This window comes from Pseudochaenichthys georgianus, chromosome 7, assembly GCF_902827115.2.
Source record: "Pseudochaenichthys georgianus chromosome 7, fPseGeo1.2, whole genome shotgun sequence".
NCBI lineage: Eukaryota > Metazoa > Chordata > Actinopteri > Perciformes > Channichthyidae > Pseudochaenichthys > Pseudochaenichthys georgianus.
Window position 1 is genome coordinate 5,834,847 of NC_047509.1, and position 26,335 is coordinate 5,861,181.

The window sequence follows — 26,335 nt, forward strand, 5'->3', positions numbered from 1 at the left end:
TATAAAATACAGTTTATTTCAAAATAACTTCATCATATAAATATTGTGCAAAAGATGTAATGAAAGCAGTTTAGATACAATGATGGAACCCAATTATAAACACATAGCTGTTTTTTACAACCGATGAAAACGTGTGGAAATGAATGCAGAATAATTCAGAACACACAGTTAATGCAGCACTTTAAATGCAGGGGGAGGGGAGTGGGGGGGGGGGCATCAATAAAGAACAGTCCTGTGACAATCACCTCTCTGACAAAAGAGTTTATCAGATTATCTGCTCAAACGGCAACGGGCAAAACACTCTTATCAGCAGAAAAGCTCTCGAACGACGACGACAAACGGCAAGCAGCGACATGCTTCCTGCTTCACGGCAACCACACGGCTTCACACCGAAGGCAGCCGACAACAAATCACAACTGCAGTCTGTGGTAGCCATGGCGATGAACGTGTCCTCCTCTTGGTCATCTGGGAGGTCTCACTGTATGTTTAAGCCCACTAACTGCTACTCATTTAAACACTAGTGCCAAACATTCTGCAAAGCCAACTGTAACCTTTGAGACTCGTGCTTCCTTCCAAGAAGCATCTGGCTCCAGTACAGATGTTGTATTGACATGAGGGAGTGTGCTTAACTGATTAGGGAGGACTATTTATTTGTCTTACTGTTGGTGTTGACTTTCCTTTAGAGAGGAAGGGAGGATCTGACCTTACAAAAGATTCATATTTTATCAGAACCTTTCCTTGCAAATTAATTGTAGGAAAAAGTAGTTCAATAAATAGAAATGGCTTCGAGTGTTTCAGCCAGTTGATTTGAATACCATGCTGCTGTGTAAGATCACCTTGTAGATAGTTCTGGATGTTCAGCATAGCGTCGAGACCATAGCAACGAGACAAACCACCGGTGTGCTCCGATTAAAAGGTTTATTTGAATATAGGACACCTTTCCCTTTAATTCCTCAGAGTGAAAGTGAGTCAGAGGCCGTTTCTCAATGTGGAGTATGCCGTCTGCAGAGCCACTCTGTCAAGTATACGATGTCATCGAGTGGCGCCCAATGCCGGGCCTTTAAACAGTCCTTCGGCGCCACTCGATGACGTCGTATACTTGACAGAGTGGCTCTGCAGCAGCTCTACTCCACATTGAGAAACGGTGTCTTTTGCTCAACTTGTCAAGAGTTGCAACACAATCAGAGGTCAACGACGAGCTAAAGCGATGAACATGGCCTGAGCTCTTTTGAAATGTTAAGGCATTAAGCAACAGTCCTTCAAATGTAAAGGCTTCAAGAAATACTTTTAAGGTACACATATAAGTAAAGCATCCCCTGGGTTACGGTTACATCTCCTCTTCAAGGATAAGCTTCTGTGGGAGCGACCGCGTCTGTAACGTTATGAACTGTTTGTCGTGTACACAACAAAAGACACATATTCACATGAGTATATACAAGTAGGTTTACAATATGTGTGTAACTGTGGAATAAGAACATTCTTGTGAACAACTGTGTATTCTGAGCCATCAAAATGGATCTGATCTGTTGCTACGACTTGGATCTTTAACTGCTGCCCCGGACTTTGAATGGCACTTAAAAGGGGGATGTTTTGGCATCAGTAATCTCCAGACTTTGTGGAATATGTAGAATTAAACAACGGGAAAATCAGTTTGCGATATCTGATATATGCCTGCAGGCATCAGGTGGTTGCGAGCGAGCAGAAAGCGTCCCTGGTGTATCGTCCTCTCAGCGTGAGAACTTCCGGGGTCTGAAGGCAGGCAGGTTGAGCTGGTGAGACGCCGTCCGCTCCTCCTCGATCGGAGCCAGCTCCTCCGCTGAGCCCCACCTCTTCTTGGAGTGAAACAACGACGCCAACTTCCTGTTCCTGTTTCGCTCCCTGGCCTGAGTGACTTGAAACTCTGAGATCACAAGAAAGATCATTTCAAAGGTTAGGGAGACGTGGCAAGCTCCAGGTCTGAAAGGTTGGAGCTTCAACAGGCGTCCTCTTTTAGAGACAGCAGTGAGTTTTATAGAGAAAATGAAACTTGATTTATTACCACAGTAAAGATGATCCTAACAAGTTTATGGTCTCAATCCTTTCAACCCGATCAAGTTATTCAAGGCCCTTAGAAGTGAACGCTTAAACAGTGTGTTTTCGGTTTATGAAAAGTCAATTGTTTTATATTCGGATACCCAAAAATGTCTCTTCAAACCAAATGACAAGATGCTCTAGGGCAGTGATTCTCAAACATTTTCATACCAAGGACTTAACCAATACAAAAACACTCGCGGACCACCTAACTCCACAAATATAAAAAAACACATGGTTTTTCTAGAACAGATTACAAATCGCCTGGAAATGGTTCAAACAAGTGGCAACATGTGTGACGAAGGTGTTGCCCTGGGCTATATCATGCAATCGAAAGTGAAACTTAAGCTCGCTCCATTGCGGAGATATTCCCGCGAGAGTGCGGAAAACTTAAATGTATTTATTTATTTCAAATGTGAAATGTTACCAATATACTCACGAACCACTAGGGGGCGCTCACGGGCCACCAGTGGTCCGCGGACCACACTTTGAGAAGCACTGCTCTAGGGCAGTGAGTGATTCTCAAATGGGGGTACGCAGACCCCTAGGGGTACGTTGGGGTACTGCAGGGGGTACGTGAGGTAAAATAAATAAAAAGGTTAATTAAAAAAATACCATGCATGATTACAAAAATAATCTTAGTACAAGTTAAATAGAAAACACAATTTTAAATAAAATATTCCTAGAACCACCAAGGGGGTCCTCATATAAACATGTCACATTTGTGTATTGTATTTATAGTTTTTATTAATATATCATTTTGTTCATTGGTTTTTTAAACATATATTAATATTCAATTGAAAAAGTCCTTGAAAAATCTTTTTTTTCAGGCATAAAGATGAAAATATCCTTAGTTTGTTGTAATTCATGCATTAAGGAGTTAATAAATCAAACACTGTACTCACTATATTGTAATTATTTATATAGGCTTTTTCTGTCAAAAATGTCCGGGGTCGGTGAGGGGGTACTTGGCTGAGAAAATGTTTCAAAGGGGGTACGGGGTACATTACTGACAAAAGTTTGAGAAGCACTGCTGTCGGGAAGGCCAAACAGAAATACAACAACATATTAAAAGAAATTGATAAATGCAGCGGTTCACCGTTAGTAATATTAAAAGCTATTTTGGATCATGTGATTGTAGTAGCAAAATGACTCACGCAGCTCGCACTCTTCCTCCGGACCCTCGGGTTCTCTGATGTTCAGATAATGGCCGGCGAGATGGCCGCTGTAGTCCCTTAGGTTTTCTTTGGCCCCTGATCAGAGCGAAAGAGAAAAAGATGTCTGTTAACCAAGGCGAATCAGGGAGGCTAGTTTACTGACTCTCTGAGCTTTAAGAAACAACCCGTGACCCACAGGGACTCACGCTGAGGAACTGTACTTCTGCTGCATCAGGGAGTTTACTTTAGACTAGGGTTGAATAAAGATGCTTAAATTGTTTTATCATGTTCATTTCAAATATGCGACATACGGATTGTTCATATAGGCAAGCACAATTCATACAGTAATGTAATTCAAAGTGCTTTACAGGATCAAACACAATCCATTGAGAAGAAATACAAAACACACAAAATAATTAATTAAAAGAAAGAAAACCATGTTTAACAGTTCAGAAATTAGAAAATTAAAAAGCCATGTTAAAAAGAAATGTTTTTAGACCTGATTTAAATGTTTCTAAAGTGCTAGCCATTCTCAGATGTTCTGGGAGTTTGTTCCATGCATCAGGAGCATGCAGAAAGCTGCTTGCCCACGCTTTGATCTCACAAATGGAACAGTGAGCCGGCCTGAAGACCTCAGGGGTCTGCTGGGTTCGTACCGCTGAAGGAGGTCCTTGATATATTTGGGTCCTAGCCCGTTTAGTGCTTTATATGTGTGCATTAAAATCTTAAAATCAATTCTCTCAGTTACTGGAAGCCAATGCAGCGATCTCAGCCCTGGAGCGATGTGATCTGTTGTCTTTGTCCGGGTTAACACTGGCAGTAATATATAGGAATATCGTAATTCAAATTATTTAATTAATCTCAATTTGAAGCTTGTGCAACATCGCTATTAATGGCTGTGTCAAAATAAAATGTCTCACCGTAGGTCACGATGAGAAGGTCCAGGATGTGCCGATGGCCGTGCAACGCTGCAATGTGTAACGGTGTGTATCCCTGCAGAACAACAACGAGAGTAAGACAATGGAAAAGCTTGCAAAATGTGTATTGTGGAGTTGCTCTCTTTTCTTTAAGGTGATGAAATGATGCAAACAAACATTGTCCTTTTCACATGGAAGGGGGGGTCAACATGACATTTGTATTTGTGAGTTCAGGGTCGTGACTGTGGCAAAGTGCTGGAAGGGTTGAGTACCTACCCCCTGGAGGTTCCCAGGCCCGAAAGGCAGCCAATGAAAACAGCGTGGAACAAAATATACAAATTAAGCAAAGGTTATGGAAACACAAGATAATGATACAAACATAATTGCTTGGTAATTGTGCATGCCGGCACGCAGACGCACTGCTCTGGGAAACACTTAACATGACATGACTTGATTTATTAACGCAGTACTCCCCACAACATGGCTGCCATACATTTACACAGCTGGAGCTTTTAGCATTACATCACGGAGGAGGAGGAGGAGGAGGAGGAGGAGGAGGAGGAGGAGGAGGAGGAGGAGGAGGAGGAGGAGGAGGAGGAGGAGGAGGAGGAGGAGGAGGAGGAGGAGGAGGAGGACAGACCAGCGGCCATGATGCTGTTGTTTTCTCTTCAAACCAAACACCTCCCTGTACCCACCACCTCCTGATGCACCGGATACTCACATGCTGCAGGACAGAAGACAGAAGACAGAGGACAGAAGACAGAAGGAATGAATCAGTGACAACATCTGACCTTAAAGGCGCTCTCCACGGATTTGAGTTCAGCTAACTTATCACACCACACAGAGGGCTAAAGTTCTGAAATGAGAGATATATACGTACGTGCATAAAAGGAAGCAAATCCAAAAAATTATATTTTAATTATACAAATGATAAAACGTTCTCGTCAAAGAGCCTTGAAATATGTAGTAAAACCTCACTATTTCAGTTTTTTGCAGCATTTAATGAACTCTATTTCCCATAAGCCCTCGATGAATGTCTGTTACACGTCAATAAGAGACGAGTGTATTGGCTATATGCGATGACTGAAAGCAAAACAATGACTTCAAAAGTAAATTGTTAAAAATTACCGGTATCTGTGAAATAAATATAATAAATATCTGGTCAATCTTCATGGGATTTGTAGTTTTCTGCACGCTCACACGTTGTAGTTGATGAAATAAATGCTTAATGAGAGATTGCAGAAGCCAGTGGAACAGAGGCAGGTATGTGACTGAATGGCTCTATTTGAAAAATATCAAGTTGCATTGTGGGAAATGTAGGATATAGGTTTTTCGGAGCTTGACCGGTGTGACTAAATGTCTTGATATCTTTGCTTGAATTATGACCGTTTCATGTCTGCCTAAAAAACCCTAATGTATTAAACGGCAGTAAGGGTACTCCAGTCATTGCAATTTAAATTTAAATGTAGCCTTCAATGTCCAATAATACTACATTTCAGGAGTGCCCCTTTAAAATAAATCTCAAATTAGACTCACTGATTTGGTGTTGACGTCAGCGCCTGCGTTCACCACCAGAGCCGCCATGTCCCGGTTGCCATGCTTGGCGGCCCAGTGCAGAGCCGTCTGCGTGCAGACAGAAGAAAGGGGTCATTTAAAAAACACTTCTCCAACAATATTCTGCAGTATTGTCAGGCGTGGTAATTGCTGATCATTACAAGTTGTCTAAGCAGCGCCGCCTCCTATTGGCCGTGTGAGTGCAGAGGGAGGGATGGGGAGAAGGAGGGATAGAGAGATGGTTTCCTGCCATCTAACAGAGCCTAATTACAAAACAACACAGCCCTGTGCCCACGGTCGGGGGGGGGGCCTGTCAGCGGGGGGAAGATTGATGATGTTAGTGTGACCTGCGGAGCGGAGACCCACCCAGACATCAGCACTACTGTCAGCACACGTCAGGAAACACGGGCCCCAACACTCAGAGATACACCCGCACGCTAAGATGTGTGTGGAAATAATAGACAGATGTATGTAGGAACACACGCTGGAAACACACGCAAACCACATCCACCTGTTGGAGTGGAGCGGTGATCTCCGCAGCCTCTAAGCTGTGTAATTATGGGCCATCAGCAGGTGAGAGCCCAGCGTCGCTGCAGATGTTTCAGTTACTGCCTCCAGTGTTTCCGAGTCTGACCCTTAACACTGGGAATCACACGGCAACCGTTTAGGTACACACTGACTGGGTGCAAACCGTATAACCACTTTTTTTGACGAGTTGAGGAGATGAAAAACACATTTTGTTAAGATTCCACCTAAATGTTATTATGCATCAAATGTATACAATTAAATAAATTATATATAAGGACAAATTCAAACACGTCTTTTTAACCGTTACATTTTCTGAATTTATCCTTACGAAAAATCTTTCTGTCTGGGTCTTAAAGTCCCACAGACTAAGTCCAGGCTTTTATAGCATAGCTAGCATAGTTTGATTTGGAGACTCAGAATGTATGGATCGCCTTAGCTTTAGCCTGTGTTAGCATTACATCTAATTCACTCAGAACATCTGCACTGGCGATCTTTGAAACACGCAGGAAGTCATTGAACAAACTTCTACAAGTGTGTCCAAAATCCTCAAAGGCTCTTCAAACCAGATGTGTAGAACAGGGGTGTCAAACTCAAGGCCCGGGGGCCAAATCCGGCCCGCGACTTCATTTAAAGTGGCCCGCAAGAGCTTTCAAAGAATATAATACGTTTATTATACTGTTACATGCCACTTTACTACATGTAAGTATGTTGCCCATAAACTACATGTCCCACAATGCATCTCGTTTTGAGACATGCCCACTGAAGAGACTTATTTGCCCTGGACTTCTGCTTTCAAACGTAGTTAGTTATTACCCTATCTGATAATAATCCAATTCAGAGGCAATAATATAATACAATACATTATTTTATATTATATATTTATATATATGTATATTTATATAGTTACAACCGGCCCTTTGAGTGCAACAATAATGCTAATGTGGCCCGTGATGAAATTGAGTTTGACACCCCTGGTGTAGAACGATAATGCAACGTTCCCCTAATATTCAAACTAAAAAGCACTTTGAAATGACCCAATGTCTTTGCTTTAGTATTAACCAGAAGCATGTTGGGGGTTTCTTTGGGGACAGAAGGAATACTTTTTTCAACCCGAAGTCTGCAAGTGCCCTCGCCCCAGCTGTAAGTGTTGTTAAACGACATCAGCGTCCGTTTATTTAGCACAGAAGCAGATGTTAGGCTCTGTGACTCGAATGCACCGATGCTCAGGCACAACACAGCACACAGGTCCTTTTGTGTTTCGAGGCTACGACGCTAATTGTGCTAATCGTTGCACAACAAGCCCGTGCAACAGCTGGCCAGAGGAACATGTCTGCTTGTGTCCCCTGAAGGGAGCGATGGGTAGCTCCAGCTCTGCGTGTCAGGCGTCTGAGAGACAGATTGTGATGGATGCCGTCTGGCTGGAGTATCTCCATCTCTTTTGTCTGTCCCCTGTCACACGTTAAGACAGATTGCCCTAAGGGCCGTTTGACAGGCGGCTCGGCGGGTCTCCCGGTGGGCGGGGGTGATGGACGAGGACGGACAGGATGCAGCGTCTTCCCTTCCTGCGCTGCTCGTTCCTCTTCCTGCCCGCGGGGGTGCCTCCACCTGTCCAATCACTCAGGACGTCCCACCAGTCCCCGCCGAGGGAAGTGGTGGCCAGAGAGACGCTCACTTCAACAATGACCTGTGACACTTGACGCGGAGGAAGGCAGAGAGGAGTGATGGGAGAATGATGGACTTACAAACTGTGTGGCAGAGGAAGTCGGTCCCAGCGGGAAACGGGGTCCACGTCACGAGGAGAAAAGGAAATAGAGAGAAAGAGTTAGAGAGAGATAGTGTTTTGTTGTTGTTGTAGTAACTTGTTGATACGGTCATGCCAGTAAAGCTCCTTTGAATTGAATTGGAGTAAGAGGTTTTTAACTTAGGTGAGATGTGGGTGTTCTAATAATAATACATCATATTTATTGAGCGCTTTTCCCACAGCTTGAAGACTCTTTAATACAAGAACAAATCAAGCAGTCCTGAGCTAAGTCAAAAAGGGGGGTGGGCTAGAGGCTTGTGAGAGTGTCTATGTTGTTAATGTATTATCTTTTTGATTTAGACACGACATCTACTCCACGTCTGTTCGGGTTTCTTCCATTTCTTCCCATTTACTGAGGGGTTCCTTTGGAGGCTTTTCCTTGTCCGATGTGAGGGTCTAAGGACAGAGCGTGTCCTATTCTGTACACACTCTAAAGCCCCCTGAGACAAATGTCAAATGTGTGATATTGGGCTGTATAAATGAACTTTGATTGATTGATGGAAACTTTGTTGGCACTTTGAATGTGATGGACTTGTTGAAGGCTTTGTAGCTGGTGAGTAATAGAGAGGCGAAGTCCCTCCCCTTCCGGTGGACCTCCATGGGACCTTATTTCGGAAAAAGTATGTATTGAAGTCAATGGAGAGAGAAAGATTATCTTTCGATCCCGTTTGAATTGTGCCATGAATTACACATATGATGTTTGTCAATCTTAAAAAATAATTTCCGTGTCAAAAAAGTCACAGTTTGTCGTAAAACTGTTGAAATATAAGACTATGAAAAATACACAACTAGAAAGACTACAAATCCCAGAATCCCGGTCCCGCATGCTGGCTCTTACGGAACCGACTAACTCCCCTTGTGTGTGTGTGCAGCTCTCAACATGCCCTGACTTGGAGTGATTTTCACCTCGTGTAATATTTTTCTCCTCATTCTGAAAGAAAGATGTGAGATGTGCCAACGTGACGGCCATCTTGTTGTGTGGTGCGAGATGGGAGATTGTAGTTCATTGAGCGGTTTCACACAAAAAAAGTGTTACTTCACAGTTTTACCACACATTTTATTTTTTTGACTTGCAAAATTATGTTTTAAATTGACAAACATCATATGTGTAATTCGTGGCACAATTCAAACGGGATCAAAAGATCATCTTTCTCTCTCCATTGACTTCAATACATACTTTTTCCGAAATATGGTCCCATGGACTTCCACCGGAAAGGGAGGGACTTCGCCACTCTGTATCTTGAAGTCTGTCAGGTGTTTGATTGGCTAGGGGGGATGTGGTCAGGTCGGGTGGAAGTGAGCGTGCAGACAGAGTTAAGGACGTATTGTCGCTTTTGGAGGATGCTTGCAGGTGAACCATAAAGAATGCTGCTGCAGTAACTACGTCTGGATGCAATGAAGGCATGGATGAGAGTTTCAGGGGCGGTGAAGGAGAGCGATGTTCTTTAGGTGAAAAGGGCAGTATTGTGATTATGGTTCTGTACCGTGTTCACTTTGAAGCAACCTTTCTAAACGGCTGTTTGAACCACCTGATCCCAGCAAACATTTGGTCAGAACAGGAAACACTTAAGTCCTCCCGGGATGAAGAGTAATCCCTTCAGTCCTGGTCAAACATGTGATTTTTAGAGGCTGCTGTTTGGTACGCTTAACTTCTTAACAGTAGCTACAGGGTTTTCTGGCAGTGCACATCGGAAGTCCCAGGCTCCTCCAACAACGCAACATAATATAGAAGACATTAAACAATAAAGCACATTTAAGAACACTGAAATAAAACCGACACGGCAGCCATCCACGCTGCCACACTGAGGACATGCAGATACAAAAGTAAAAACTCCAGGTTTTTAAGCCTTGGTTCTCATGAGTGTAGGTACGCTATCTCTGGATCTACCTCTGCAGAACAGGGAAAGGCTGAGGGCTAAAGGGAACATCAAAGACGCCTGAGGGGGACTTAGCACCTTCACAGGGACACAACCAGCATTGTTCTACAATTAATCCCAGCCTGCTCTATTACTTTCAGATTATCTTTAAGTGGGTGAAGTCTTTGTGGGGCATTAAGACTCTCCTTAATCTGCCTACACTTCAATGGCGGCCATGCTATCTTGTCCGGGTGGGGATGGCAGAGGCTTAGGGCCGCTCTTAGAAGGTGGTCTGCCTCGGCCGCAGGACAGTGTGAGAACTGTGACACAAGGGGAGGGACAACAAACATGAGCTCAAATCTCTTAAGCGCACAGGGAGACAAATAAAAGGATTTGGGTTGTCAGGGGGGCACAGGAGCTAAAAAGCTATCTTTCATAATCCTTTTGATAGTGGACCTTTGAAATGCATGATCTGGATGTTTTAACACAGGGTTCTCAAAGCACTATGAAGGGGAAAGGTCCCGGCAGAATGAGCTTGTGAAAGTTATACAAGAAAAACACAGCGACTGTCGCATTCTGGACTACACAAGCGCAGATGGAGAGTTAGGCGACGCAGGGATAATCAGATTTAATGCAAGTTAAATTAGTTTTCCAGCTGGTTACCGTAGGTGTTTGGCGTTATTGCACACTATTGAAACTTACCCCCTGAGAAGGATGGTCATGGTAACGGAGTCGGGAGCCAGAGCGAGTCAAAGGGAGAAAATAAGAAGCTTTAAGTCAGAGAAAAGTAATGTAACACAAAGCGAACTCCATATATATCATAACATCTAAACCGCAACATGCTACATGCTACATACAGCCTTTAGCCATATTGAGTACTCACGGAGGTGAAGTCCTGGTTCGACAACCCAAAAAAAGACAACAAAAACAAACGTTAGTGACACCATTTATCCAACCACATGCAACACCTTGAGTTTTTTTTTTTTATAAATAGTATCTTTTATTCGTTTGTTTCCGTTGTAATTTGGGTAATATTGAAGAAAAAATAACGGTTTATTACAACTCGGATCTGACGTGCATGGTTTTGGTTACTGTTATGACCAGTTTTGTTCCAACAAAGAGATGGTTGGGATCTGTTAACACGGTGACATCACCACAAGACACTATGGGACACAGGCTGATTGGAAATCTGCAGAGCATCCCTTTAAAAGCCTGTTTACATAAAGATTAGGCAAATTAGAGCAATGGCAAACTTTAAAAAAAAAAAAAAAAACGACTGTGGACAAATGTAATTTCCACACACGACTCAGCGGCGCGTTGTTCTCCATGTGCTGTTGCATGACGCTGCGGTTTGAATGGACGTGATGAAAGGATGAAAGGAGACTGAAAGCTCCTCCAACACAGTAGCAACGACCCGGTGAGGGTTTGACGTTGTTTGACTCGGTGTCCCGACGCAAAATGATAAGCTTAACGTTTTTTTCCCTCCAGCTTACCTTGCTTATCTTATTCACTGTCTAGCTTTCTCCGTCTGTCGAGAAGTTGGGACGGCAATCCCTAACCGTGTTTCCTGCCAATAGAAGGTGGTCCTGACTTTAGAGACACCCAACACTTTCCTACACGATGGATTAAGCTGTACTTAAGTCGCTTTCGACAAATCAGCGTTCAGCACTGGGATGAAACCACGATGCTTCTTGACGTATTTGAAAGTACAATCAATGGTTGAGGCAGACGTAGAAGTCAAATGATCTTTTGGTTCTTCTGTAGAATATGGCCTTAACTTGGAGAATATAGAAAAAGCGTCAGCTGGATATCTAAAACGGTTTATTCGGAGGTTCAATTTAAAGTGAACACACCTGACATGTCGGTAAAAAGGTCTCCAGTAAGTATTGGAGGGATAATAGGTAAAGGTTGAGCCATGGATTATGTTTGTGACGATGGTCAGGACTGTAATCATGGGCAGGCTGTAGATGTGGTTTTACATTGTTGTAAGTATTTTAATGGATATATCCCGCTGTGTGAAAAGGGGGAAATTCCCTTGATTACAACTAACTATTCAAAATGGTTGTCGAACAGAGAAGATGGAGCACCAGGTCGATTAAAACGGTTCAACACGTGTTTGTCTTTGCAGCACAGTTCTCCACATGTTGGCGATGACAGTCTGATGCGTTTTCCACTGTCTACCTTCTTACAAAACAATATGGCAAGCTAGCGTGGTCACGGAGAATTAGCCTCATGTCTCTGAACCTCACCATGTGGGCCACAGCGCTCCCTCGAGGGACACGGGACCATTTCTTTGTTAATTGTTTACTATCTCAAATACGATGGCTACGTCTTGGTGTTTGTTTAGAACGTGCTGATCATTTGACTGCTCCCGTGTCCTGCCCTGGCAGACTTTGTGGGATGGATGTGGATTATTTTTGACAGCTGACCGTAAGATCCAATCCAGCGCGGCGTTACCTTCTTGTTTGCCAGCGAGGGGTCTTGTCTGAGCAGCTGAGAGAGGTCAGGGACTCGAGCACCTGCAGCCGAGTAGATCCACTCCTTCTCTATGGGGTCCAGCTGACATAGAGAGAGAGGAGCGTGAGGTCACACACACACACACACACACACACACACACACACACACACACACACACACACACACACACACACACACACACACACACACACACACACACACACACACACACACACACACACACACACACACACACACACACACACACACACACACACACACACACACACACACACACACACACACACACACACACACACACACACACACACACACACACACACATCCATCCTGTTGTGTGCTCTATAGATCGTGCTGAAGCCTATAATCCATTTCCTACAAATGAGTGAGTCCCAGCCAACTGACACAGAGAGGGAAACTCCCATGATGCACTGCACAGAGTCCAGCAGTTCACACTCTTACTTCTGCTGTTGGTTTAGAGCAGAGCTGGGACCACGTCATTGTTTTGACAGTCTTTGTCACTCTCAAGTCTTAGCACTCAAAACCCAAGTCAAGAGAGACAAGTCTCAAGTCGTATACTTTGAGTTTGAAGTCCCAAACAAGTCATATACGTCCGGTTTTTCACATCAACAAACAAACAAACAAACAAATGTATCTTTGGCATATTTTTTTTAACAAGCAGTCAGTAACTTAACGTTAGTTCTTATCGGTTCTTTCTGCAGCTTGTTAGGTTAGGATGATGATTGGATTGGTCTAAGCAACGTGGATTTGAGGAGATGTGGACTCAACTCCAAGGTAAGTCATTCATATTATATTCCAAGTCAAGTTACAAAGATGACAGATGAGAAGCGCTATATAAATTAAATATATTATTACAAGCCTTTTTTCATTCAAATTGTTTACGATTATCCGACTTTTGACTGGAGTTTGAGTCAAATCCACACCTCTGGTTAGAAAGGAAGGAGTCGGGACACCCGGGAGTTGTTGGTGACCAGGACTGAACTTCAATGATCATCTTTAAAGCTTTTTCCTTTAACTTCTCTGACCCATTAGGAAACCCTTAAAAGAGGAAGCAAAAGGACTCACAGCGACAGCAGCCGACCCCATACTGCCCGTACTCTCCTCGTCCTGCTCTGACTCCGACTGAAACACAGAGACACAGGACTGTTGCTCAGGGGTGACGGGAAGTCAACTGTAACATGCACACAGCATCGTCATAGCACACAGATACACACACTCTCCATCCACTCCCAGACTGCTGTGATGTTCCTCAGCTGACGGGACGCGACCAAAGGGTGTCAGACAGATCGAGGGGTAACGAGGCAGCGAGACAAAGGTGCCGCTTTCACACATCAGGGGTAATGAATAACAATCCAATTAACAATTAACCCAAAAAACAACACACCAACAGCCAGGCCGCATCACCATGTAAGTATCAAGGGGCCAAGTGGAAGAGAAGTGGAGTGGAGTGTAGCGGTGTATGAAAGTGTCACTGGCTGATTTATGAGAGGGGGTTTCCTTTCCTTCTACTTGACGTGAAATTCTTCTCAGATCTTACGGAGACACGATGTTAAAACACTCGGGCCTTTCAAGTCTCCAGCTCAAACGGCCGCACGTCAGCGGGCTGAACATGGAAAGTGGACGATTGTATTTATCCAGCCGACTCCACTCGGGCACAAGAAAAAATGTTGGGGTTGAGAGAGACAGAAACAAAACACTGGAAAAGCTCTTTGATTTTTTTCATTAATGATATTTTAGCGCTGCAACTATTATTTTCATTGTTGATTCGTCATTCATTATTTTTTAGATTATTCCTCTGGTTTGAATTGGCAGAAAACACTGTAAATTACCCAATTCTCCATCGTTCAAGGTGGCGCCTATATGTTCTATTAATATTGATTTTAAACCGAGAAACCAACAAATGCAAGATAAATAAAACCAACGTATCGATTCATGTTGAACTGATTGGAACAGCCATTTTAGTTTGTCTTGCAGTTGACATTGTGGAGCCCGAGGAGAAGTGAAGTGAAACTGTATGTATGTTTTATAGCCTAAAGTAATTTGAAGAAAGTTTTTAATGTAAAGGGGGCATCAGATGGAGGTGTGTGGTGCAGTGGCTTGTGCGTTGGGAGGGAGCACAGGTTCAAACCCCACTGCAGTCAGCATGTCGTTGTGAGACACTTCACCCCAAATTGCTCCTGTGGGGATCGTCCACAGTATTGAGTATGTAAGTCCCTTTGGATAAAAGCGTCTAACAAGTAACATGTGTAAATATTCTGGAGATTGACATTTCACACGGAGGATTCTTCTTGTGTTTCTAAACACAGTAAGATATATACAGTTATAATGTTGGATATTTAAACAAGAGTCTGCTGCATCTCTCGCAACTTAGTGAGGCTGGACTGAGCTGAATGCTAACATCAGCACACTAACAATGCTAAGCTATTCTTATATTGATGTCAATCTTGCATCGTCACGCTATCGTTTCTCCTAAAGACACCAACACATTTCTGATAAGGGAAAGTTGTATATGAGCATGACACATGTTTTACTCCAAGAGACTCTTTCTTTCTGCAGTAAAAATGATATAATGGAAAACTATTTAAAAACGTACTCTAAAATGTATTTTGCATGCAAGTACTGCAATTTATTTGTACTTAAATTACCGATATATTTACACTATCATTTTCTCCATTCTATTTCTTGAGGGTATCTGTCCCAGGTTCAGGTTATTTATTTGTACCCGTAGGTAGATTTTGTTTGCAGAGAAAAAGACAAGGGATCCATCCTGACACTAAGAACACAAACAACAGACACACCTCTAATAAAAGGACTAGTAAAAAGTACAAGTATACCCTGCTCAACCAAAATCTCAAAATATTTCAAAAACGTTTTAAGAAGGAAACCACTAGTACAAACGTGGACATTCAAAATTCATAATTAAATCAATAAAATTAGGCATCTGTGTGACGCTCCTATGATGTGTTAATGTGTGCAATAGCTGCTGGGATAAAACTGTTATACCGCTTCGTACTCTTTGGGTAAAAGTAACCTCCGGCCCGAAGGAAGAAGCTTGAACTCTGAGTGCAGAGGCTGGGAGTCATCGTCGTCTAATATGGAGCTGGATAACCGCCGTCACTGCCTGAGCTACAGGGTCTCCAGGTTTAGCGGTGGCTCACCAATCAGTCTGCTGGACCCCTTTACGATCTGACAGGTCACCAAACCATGGCATTCGTGAAAAAGACAGAAGTTACACTAAAATAGGACAGTTTCCTAAGACAGTCAACGCTGGTGCCCCCTTTTGCACACGGCGTCACTCCAGAGTCCTCCTGTATTTTGGAGCCTGATATCATAAATCCCCTTCTCTTTTAAAGCCTCAGGTGTGATTAAGAATAGTTTATAAAACCCGCGCGGTAGCTTGTGTAATATGAAGCAACTCTGCACACTGGGTGTCCCAAATATAAACTTCAATGGTGTGACTAATACCTTAAGCAGACGCACCTAATCTGAATACTGCTGCTGCATTAACACACTCCAACATATTCCGTCTGTCATCAAGGAGCGCCACATACCTTCCTCCGGGATGCATCTCAATGTCTTTCATGGACACAAATGATTATTATCTTTCTAATGAGTTCCAACATGTTGCTGGTTAACATAACAGAGACATTCATTTAGATGCTGATTCTCCCGCAATGGGTCTTCCTCCCTCTCAGCTCAACATGCTGCAGGGTGCACATCTGGGGGTTTACTTAGCTCCCCCTGGTGGCTGAAGAGGGAAGCACGAGTGAAGTCCTCAGTGAAATGTTCTGTTTTTAATGTCAGTCCAGGTGGTGCTCTTCCTCTGAGCTTATTTAATAAAACACATTTTAATGATATCTTTCGGAATTTAAATGAATTTATTTATGATAATGTTTAATTGCATTAGGTGCTAACCACGAAGATGAGATAAGATGTACTTTATTGATCCCACATTGGGAAATGTTTGCGTTGCAGCAGCATAAAAAACAAGGCATTGCACACAAATTAAAAGTGTAGAAATAAACAATGCTAAAATCGAAACATCTCAAAATGGAAATAAAACACTATTTAGAAAGTAGGAAATATGCAAGTTGACCGTGAAGATAAACAAGGTATACACATCTGACAAACACGACGCTATTGAAGGGTCAACTTTCAGTTAACACAATATAAAGCAGGATGTTATCTACTTTAAGTGTGTAAGGAATGGAATATTAAATTAAGTCCACTTAGCTTACAGTTGTAGTGCTAGTTCATCTCTTTCGACACCAAAAGGTTTAAATCAAAATAATAGATTAAAACAGTGTTAATGGTTTAGTGCACATGTGTCAAACTCGAGGCCCGGGGGCCAAATCAGGCCCGTGGTGGATTTAATTTCGGCCCGCAGGATAATTTCTAATTACTATTCGATCTGGCCCGCCGGTATATTGCACCTTCACTCCATCCTGAGGGTCTCCTCCGCTCAGAGCCTGACCCCAAACATTGATGACCTTGCACCCGAGATGAGATGCCAAGTATCTGGACTAGCATCAGAGCAGCACACTGACTTTACATGTTTCCTTCTGCACTTTGTCTCTCATGGCAACAGGGCATGTTTGGTTTTCTCTTTGAGGGGAATAGTTTTTTGAAGCTGTTGTTGGCCTGTGGAGAAATGTAATCATAGGAAATGACTCTGCAGATAGAGCCATAAGAAATGAATGCAACTGATTATTTAATGTTGTTTCTATAGGCAATAGTTTAAGCTTTGTTAGTTCCAGGTTTAATATGTGCAATAAGTTCATTTCAATACGTTCTGCAATAAACATTGAACCAGTCCGGCCCTCGACTAGCACCCATTTTTTAATTTTGGCCCACTGTGTATTTGAGATTGACGCCACTGTGTCTTCATAAACAGTTCAAACAAAGCTGCATAAAGTTATTTCCACCACAAGATTTGAGGCCTATGTTTTGAAATATAAAGAGTATTATAATATATTGCATCAGGTGACTTCAACAGCTGGTCTATGTTTCACTGAGAACGACCAGACACTAAGACAGTGTGTTATTTGCTTTGTCCCCTAAAATGATATCTTACCACATGTTGTGAAAATGTTCCTTTTGATATGAATGTAAAGTCCGACAGTCCTGACATGTCTATAAACTATTTCACAGCCTTTCAGATCCGCCCTGGATGAAACTGTAGCTAGTTGTGAAATATGATGATTAGAAAAGTAGGTCAGTTTATTGACGCACCCCCACGTCCCGGTCAGATCACTCAACTACTCCAAAAACAACTCCTCAATATGTTCTTTTGAATGGAATTGGAAGTGGATGTTACTCAACACTATTATATCAAACTAAAAGTTCTTACAGTTTTTATTTAACACATCAGATTAGATAATGGAGTATCTTTAGGTCAATCTTTCCCCTTCTTTTAACCTGGTTCGGTCAATTCTCTGTTCGTACTGTATCGTTATGACGTAGAGTGGCAGAAGATGATTTAAACCATATATGTATTACTTTTATCCTTATTTCTGACTATTCTCTTGGCTTGTTAACTAGTTTCCACACCGCTACGACCCCCTCCACTCCACTAGGGGTCTCTACCTTTGCGTTCTGCTGCCTGGCTCTGGTTTGTGTTTCAGGTGATCAACCTGATGAGCCACGCCTGGGCCGCCGGGCGCTCTCACTCTTCTGTTGGACACTGACTTCCACATTTATTAGGTTTCTTTGAAGACCTTTGATTTTTGTGGGATTGTAAATATGCTTTTGTTACCCTTAACTCGTCTGGTCTCCCATCTTTGTTGCAGCCTATGAGCCGGGCCGTAACACATGGGGGCTCGTCCAGCAGCTGTTGTTCAGGGAGGTTCATAGCTCAAAGTTCACTGGTTATTGTGACATTAAATATACTTAAGACCAGCCACACAGTTATTTGTAATCATATGTGTGTATAATTAGGGATATTTATCTTTTACTAAATCTTATTTATTTGTGATTTTAAATCAACTGAGCTTCCTGTCAGTGTTTTAATAGTTTAAAGTTTGGCATAAAAACGTTGCAAAAATGATTCTAAATAAGACGTCTTGAACGCAGCATGCATGCAATGTGTTGTTACAAGTTCTGTGTGGATAAGGCAACTAAAACAACTCCTATTGTTGTCTTTAAATCTGTCATTCACAATGATAGCTTTGGTGGCTATTTAATTGTAGATGTGAGCGCAAAATGGTGACCTTTAACCTTTCGTGGATGAACTATTTGACTCACCTCGACAGCTCAGCGTCATCTCTGCCTTTTCCCAGCTGCTAAAGTATTTCATAGCTTCGGACTCAAACCAAATGCAACATCCACTCGTACAGTCATCGGTAATGTAAGCAAGGATAAGCTCAATTCCAGCATTGCCAAATCGTCACCTTTGACCCCGAATCTTTGTCCAGCTCATCGTCCTCGTTGGAGGGTTCCTGGATTTGGATAACAGGAAGTTGCAGAACAGCGTGCTGCGTGGAGGCTGTTCCTGTCTGCAACACAAGAACAGACTTTACGTGCTGTATATCGCTCAGATCCAAACGTGTGATCTGAGGACATTGAGCTTTGCCGGCACCATCTGGGCGTGGATACATGTTGTAATGCCTGTTTGAGCAAATCATGTGTCAGGACATTAAAACAGCTGCACAAAATACATCTTTGATTAAATGCTCAAGTTTACAGCAGGAACAATATGTAGAAGTACTACCAGAGGATTGTGGTGCATTCAACCGCCCTTTCTAGGGCTGTGTCTCACAAGTGCTTCAACAGCTCTGCCCTTCATGTAAAGACATGAGCTCTCTGACTGTCCCGTGCTTTCATGGCTAACTTAGATACGTACCAGTGTTCCTCTGTGAACCAGACACAAGGCAGTGGAGAGGAAAGGCAGAGGACACTAACAACGATGGCCTTGTTTAGCAATAAATGCGTCTTTCACAAGAAGTGTGCTGCGCTGATAGCAGATTTAGCTATTAGTATTTGAGCCCCAATTGGTGTTTGTGACTCACGGTTCAAGGCTTTTATTGTCATGTGTTCATAGCTACAGTTATGACATATATATATATATATATATATATATATATATATATATATATTGATATGAGTTGCAAACAGATGAATCTTATGGTTGTTCTTTCATAAGTGCAGGTGTTTAACAGTCTTATGGCCGGTGGGATGAAGCCGTCCCTTATCTTCTAGTGCAGTGGTTTTCAAACTGTGGGGCGTCCCTGGTGGGTCGCGAAGGTACTGCAGGGGGGGCGCGGGAAGATTTTTTTCATTTTATTATTTTCTCCTTTTAGCTTTGTGAAGCACCTTGAGATGACGTTGTTTTTAAAGTGTGCTATATAAATCAAATGTATTATTATTATTATTATTAATATTATTCAATTGTAAACAAACACTGCTCGAAAATATCTCATTGGTCAGAGAGCTGTGGGCATAATGCTGCCTTTTGCAACATCCTGCTTGTGAGAGAGGCTTTTCTTGCTGCCATCAAAACCAAATACAGATCAAAGCTGAACATTGAGAATGAACTGAGAGGCAGTCTCAAAACAACAGCCCCGCTTTGAGAAGATCTGCAAGTAATAGTAGTTCATTCATATATTTCCCTTAAAGAAATTTGAATTTAAAAATCTACTACTCTGGGAAGAAGGCCTGCTCGTTTTAATCAGGCCAAATTAATTCACAGTATCGATTACAAGCACTTTTGTTCATGTGCAATCCATCATAAAATATAAAATTATAGTTGGATCTTTGTATCTTATTATTATTAGTAGAGAAAATGTAATGTTTTTACAACAATATACAATAAATCCTACCAATACAGATGGGAACCGGGTTGGGGGGTCCCGAAAATATTTCCAATTCCCCAAGGGGGGCCCGACTGAAAAAGTTTAGGAACCACTGGTCTCGTGTGTTTAGAGATATAGAAGAATAGAAGCTGGTTTTAAAGTCACCTCTGCCGCCTCGTCCTGCTCTCCACACAGCATGGGCTCGTCCCGCGGGTCCTTCTGTTGATGAGAAGAAGTGGAGGGGTCCGAGGCGTCCCACTGAGCAGCAGCCGGAGCACGGGCCGGACTCGAACCTCTCTGAGCGTCTCCGTCCGTCCCGTGAAGTCTGGCGTCTCGATCCTGCAGCATCTGCCTGTACTTCTTCTTTAGGACAAGATACTTCTCACCCTGAGACAAACGGAGGCAATTAGGACAATGTGTATTTGAAAAGAGACTAAAAGTTCACAGTGAAGAAACATTCATGTTGGTTTAACTGGCTTATTCCATCACGTTTAGTTGTTTAGGTGTTAGTTAAACTTCAGCAATATCCACATAAGCATATATTATGTTTATTCGTCGATGACAGGAAAGAATAAGACGTATTTTAAAGAAGTTCTAAGGAGGTGATAAACGTCATAAAGAAACTGCCGTACTTCACATCTGCACAGCTTGACGGACCACATCCACGTCAGGGTGTTTTAGCTGCACATAAATTGTGGCAAGACCAGTTTTAGGGTTCAATGGAATAAACGTTTCATTGATTTAGTTAATACGTCAGCAAAATAGTTTCAAGGAAACTGAAAACTGCAGCTGCACTTCCTCTGGGCAAACCAGTGGGTACGAAGAGTTTCTTTTTAAAAACAAAGAGTGGAGAACTCGTCGTTAAGTCATGACGGTTTAACAGGAACCTCGTAACAGCAGCAAACATGTTCATGCCACGGTGTTGACATAGTAATACAGAATACACGGGAGCAGGGCTCTTTCCACCAAAGTTAGTAGTATTGAAATAGTTCACTCACATTCTCCGACTTCACCGCAGCGATTCGGTCGATGATGAGCTTGAATTCCTCTCTGTATTTAGCTGCAGGGAAACATGTCTAAGGTTAAAACTACATACAAATATAGCTTTCCCACAACAGACAATGTCAAATAAGGGGCGACATATTGCACAGACTCAGCTCTTGTTGTTTTATTTGGGAAACAGAAATAGACTGCAATAAAAAGAGCTCGAATGAAGTTTGATTTACACACAGAGTATTTCCAGATGCAGCTCGATTGTAATGGCGTCTGTTTACGATCGGTCTGTGTGTGCGGGGAGCTACTGTCTGCAGGATGAGTTGCTGAGTTGTGTTTCTGAGAGGAAGGAGGTCCATAAACATCCAGCTGACCGAGCCAAAAGCAGCTCGCATTGCAGAGAGATGTTTGCCGCACTGCAAGGAGAACAAACATGTCCCTCGCAGAGGTCCAAACAGATCCCAGTGCATCCCTAAAGGCTAGAACCTGAGTCCCTTAAACATACAGGGAGTCTCTCCTGTGGGAACCCACTACCGCTGACAGATCCCCACAGATAACGGACCTCCCTTTGTCTGCAGCAGTGAGCAGATGTGTGCACAGTGTGTGAAGCAGCCGGGTCGGCAACACAAGGAATGTCTCCAGGCGAAGGTATGCCATTCATGCAGAGGTGAACATGGGCATGCGGCTCGGGGACAATTGAAGGGTTTCCTTTTCCTGATGTGGACGGAAAGAACATTTGTAGTGAGACAGTTGACTCGCCTCAACAACAGGAAGTCCAAAGGAAGCGACCACTTACATTTGTCTCAACAACAGAATTCCTAGCTAACCAAAGTGAGAAACACGCTAGTTGTTTATTAGCCAAAGGTCTCCACACACAAGCACAGAACCCCCCCCTCCACCCCCTCCTGTGCAGCTACACTGCCCCAGTTTTCCGATCTGATGAAAAAGCAACCCCATTAGAGCTCTACATCCACCCATGCATGTGGACTTAATTATGATTAAAACACTATCATCACAATTACCACGTGTAAATCTGCAACCACATGCTACGACAGACTTCAAATGTCTGGGAAGCACTTTTGTAATTGGACCGAGCCGTCAGATGGCCGCTCTCTAAACCTCTGTCAACAACTGTCTGCAGTGCTAACACGGCATCTGGACAGAGCATGCTGCTGCAGCAACACAAGGTCACTTTGGATAATCATTTAGGGAGGTTGGAAAACCGTCTGTATGTGCCAAAGGTAAAGGTACAGCTACATGGATAATGATTCAGGACATGATGTTATTTGTCTGGCTAAATATATTGTGCCATTAAACAGCAGTCAGTAATAGGTTGTGTGTGCTTTCTCTTCAGGGTTCATACCACTAGCTAACACGTATGCAAGCTGATAGAACAGCACTGCAATCAGGCATGTCCATCTCACAGGACTATGTCACATTTGAAGGAATAATTGACAAGATCTACCACAAATAAAATGCAAAATGTATAAGCGGTGAAAAAGCAATATTTCTCATGCAGCCTTACTTGTAGGGCTGCTCAATTAATCGTATTTTAATCGCAATTACGGTTTTAGCTTGCAACGATTATGAAAACAACGTAATCGAAATAAAACGATTATCTTTTTTTTTTTTTTGGTTCTTCAGTTGAATTATACTTAAAGTTCGGGGTAATCAACTGTTAAATACATATTGTTCAAACATTTTTTTTTCAATAAATGGATGTTTTCAAAGTACGATAATCGTTTTTAATAATCGTGATATCAATTATTGACCAAAATAATCGAGATTATGATTTTTGCCATGATCGAGCAGCGGCCCTACTTACTTGGTCTGGTGTGACCAATAGCTTGTGGTGGCTAACATTAGCACACGTTAGCTACTACAGTGTGTTTATGTTTTGTTTTGTGATAAAATCATTATCTGTGACATGTTTAAATATAGAGTGAGTTGGCCAGCTACTTGTATTATAGATTAATCTGATGGTTGTTCTATTGATTGATTTATTGAGATTGTACAGTGCATACAACGTAAGAAAACAGTAAAAGAATGTTCATCCACTTAAAAAGTCTGGTTTTGTTTTCACCCAAAACCAAAACGGTATCATAATGTGATAAGAAGAAAATCATCAAATGCTCACACTTGAGAACATGTATCCATCAAAGTTACAGCTTTCTTGCTTTAAAAATGTCTGAATCATTTAATCAATTATCACAATAGCTGCCAATAGATTTTCTGTCCATCCATTAATTGATGAATCGACTATCCTTTGCGGCTTTTGCTTACCACCACAAGTGACACAAGTGAACTCTTACACATAGACACACAGCTAAAAAACAATGACAACAAAGACTATGTGAGTCAGTAACACAAACTCTCTCTAGTGTATTAGCTGAGCGATACTGCGTTGTATTGCTTTTTAATTCCACTTTCCATTCGTACCAGGCACCTTCTGTTATGTCTTCTTTTAATAGATGGTGGGATGGACCTGATGTTCTTCAGGGCTATTCAACTGCATTAGCTGGCTGTGTACACACAATTCGTTGTGTAAGAAACCAAAAAAAAGGAAATGTTGCTTTAGGCCAAAGCAGTGATTCATAACAGTTGCATAAGCATGTGTAGACCCACACAAAGTGGTGGTGGAGAGCAGCAGAGAGAGAGAGCAGAGCAAAGTGGTGGTGGAGAGCAGCAGAGAGAGAGAGCAAAGTGGTGGTGGAGAGCAGCAGAGAGAGAGAGCAGAGCAAAGTGGTGGTGGAGAGCAGCAGAGAGAGAGAGCAAAGTGGTGGTGGAGAGCAGCAGAGAGCCGCTCAGCAAATATAACTGAGATCATCTCTACAATTGTGGAGAAACGTGAATTTATCATTATTAATCATTTAGCTGAGTGACAACAGCTGGGCCTTCACATACACTGCATGGTGTCAGACAGTGTGTGATGGAGACAGAGGTGGGAGAAGTACTCAGATTGTGTACTTAAAGTGGACCTATCATGCTATATTTGAAACATGTATTGTAGGGCCATACCTATATAAAACATGTCTGTAAAGTCTTTTTTTCAAAATACCAAACAGATCATGCCTCACTTCGCTCTATTTGCTCTTTTCCAGCCCTGTTTTTGCAAGGGCTGATTCTGCTTGTGTGGCAGACTACAGCGCCACTTACAGGCCTGGCATATGTACTACAGCGTCTCCAGCGCTTTCGAGCGGTCTCTCATTCCCCTAATAGGTGGAGAGTTGCTCATATAGGCGGAGCACCCCTTTTCTGACGTCAGAACAATTAAAATAATAATCAGCTCCGTTGCAGCCCCGTTTTTAGAGATTTGGGTATGGAGGAAAAGAGAGAGGGTTGTGTTTCCTGACACTTGGTGCGTTCCCTGACACACCGGGGACACATATTCATGTATAAAAGACGTACAAAAGTGCATTTTGCATGATAGGTCCCCTTTAAGTAAAAGTAGAAGTATCAGAGTGTAGGAATACTCTGTTACAAGAAGTCCTGCAAGTAAAAAAGTAGTAGTATCAAAATATACTCAAAGTACCAAAAGTAAAAGTAGTCATGGTGCAGATTGGTCCATTTCAGAATAATATATGATATGTTTTATAATGACTGATCATTAAAGTGTTCTCAAAGCTGGTGAAGGTGCAGCTAGTTTTAATGGCTTTGTATACTGCAGGGTAGCTTGTGGATTTACTCCAGGTGGAACTAAAGTCTGATTTAACACTTGATTATATTTCAAATAATTTATCAAAATCTGCAAAGTAACTAAAGGTATTAAATACATCAGTGGAGTACAAGTATTTACCTCTGAATTGAAGTGGGAGAGAAGTACAAAGTGGCAACACATTGAAATACTCTGGTAAAGTACCAGTCTCTCAGTATTGAACAGTACTTGAGTAAATGTACAAGTTACTTTCCTCCTCTGGATGGTTTTGTGTTCAGGCAGCTCAGCCCGAGGGAGGAAATGACACAATCCTGCTGAAGCTGTTAGAGGGGCTTTTAATGCAAACCAGATGTGTGCTTTACAACAGAGGAACAATGAAAATACATAAAACCAACACGTTTAAGCAGACTAATGGATGCTGCGTTTAAATACATCGCTCATCAATGAATTAAAGTGTGTGTCATCTCACAGTACCGATAACACTGACACCGCGCTGCTGCAGCACCACGTTTCCCTCTTTTTACGGTAATTATTTAATCTTTCTGAATCCATGAGACAACAACTCGCTACTTACCACGCAGCTGCACGTCACTGTGGCCAATAAAGGGCTTAAATGTCTTCAGAATATCTGCATTTTTCACCCTGCCTGAGATGTCTCCGGTGGAGTAGAAATAATCCAGCAGCGACTCTTCACTCACTCCACTCATCTTTACTTATCTCTGTAGCGGGTGAGTTTCTGTTTTAAATGGAGTGCTTTCTCTTTAGACTTGGGGGTTTTTCAATCCATAATGCTGAGTCCTGTTGGCTAATTTGTTGTAGTACATATCTAAAGTTCACTCCACCCAAACGAGCTGACCGCTGCCTCGCCTCCTCCTGTTAACCCTTTAAAGACTCCACTTTATTCTCACACTTCACCCTCAGCGTTGGTTAAGTCTTTGTTTGTTTCCCGCTCTCAGTTAACAACATTAAACTGTGCACGTTATATGCGTACTCCTTTGGCTTTTTGTAGGTGATCGTGAAAGTCTCATAATTATTATAGACTATTAAAAAAAAAACATTATTTTGTGGTAGGCTAGTTAGCTGCCTACACGTATTTATACAGTTAACTTCTCAAAATGTAACACTAACACTAGACGTATAGAAATGGTCCGATACAAGTGAAAGGACAGCTGCATACACATAAATATAAAAGTATTTAGTATTATTTAAAGCACCAATGATGGGTTTTTATTAAATATACAGTTTATTGGTGATACAGGTGATAGTGAACGTCTCATAATGATACACCATTCAAAAATAGCTATTTTGTGGTAGGCTAGTTAGCATAGGCTACAGTTATCTTCTCAAAAATGTAGGCTATGCAATGGTTGAACAATTAAGGACTACTCACATTTTTGTATTAAGAAAAACTAACACTACAGACATGGTCTGCTACAAGTAAAAGGACAGCTGCATTCAAAAAATATATAAAAGTATTTGCTATTTAAAGTAGGCCTACCATTGATGGGTTTGTA

At 42.2% G+C, this 26,335-nt stretch overlaps 1 protein-coding gene across 1 annotated transcript; it reads right to left on the minus strand.

Moving 5' to 3' along the window:
• Positions 1–25,684, minus strand: LOC117449708 (ankyrin repeat domain-containing protein SOWAHA). Its single transcript, XM_071203668.1, has 12 exons — positions 25,396–25,684; positions 21,172–21,233; positions 20,339–20,560; positions 18,773–18,877; positions 13,449–13,505; positions 12,341–12,442; positions 5,681–5,767; positions 4,672–4,868; positions 4,549–4,568; positions 4,148–4,327; positions 3,228–3,323; positions 1–1,900 (listed from the first exon to the last, which is right to left on the minus strand). Exons 1-12 carry the CDS (start codon positions 25,526–25,528, stop codon positions 1,728–1,730), a joined length of 1,434 nt encoding a protein of 477 aa, XP_071059769.1. The 5' UTR covers positions 25,529–25,684; the 3' UTR covers positions 1–1,727.
• Positions 25,685–26,335: the final 651 nt, after the last annotated feature.

What these genes read in the sequence shown, in the direction of transcription:
- LOC117449708 (XM_071203668.1), bottom strand. Translation starts at nt 25,528, where the DNA reads ATGAGTGGAGTGAGTGAAGAGTCGCTGCTGGATTATTTCTACTCCACC. An exon ending in CCTCCTCCTCCTCCTCCTCC is followed by an intron (nt 4,569 to 4,671) that starts GTGATGTAATGC and finishes AGTGTTTCCCAG; the next exon opens with AGCAGTGCGTCTGCGTGCCG. An exon ending in GGAGGAAGAGTGCGAGCTGC is followed by an intron (nt 1,901 to 3,227) that starts GTGAGTCATTTT and finishes TTGTGATCTCAG; the next exon opens with AGTTTCAAGTCACTCAGGCC.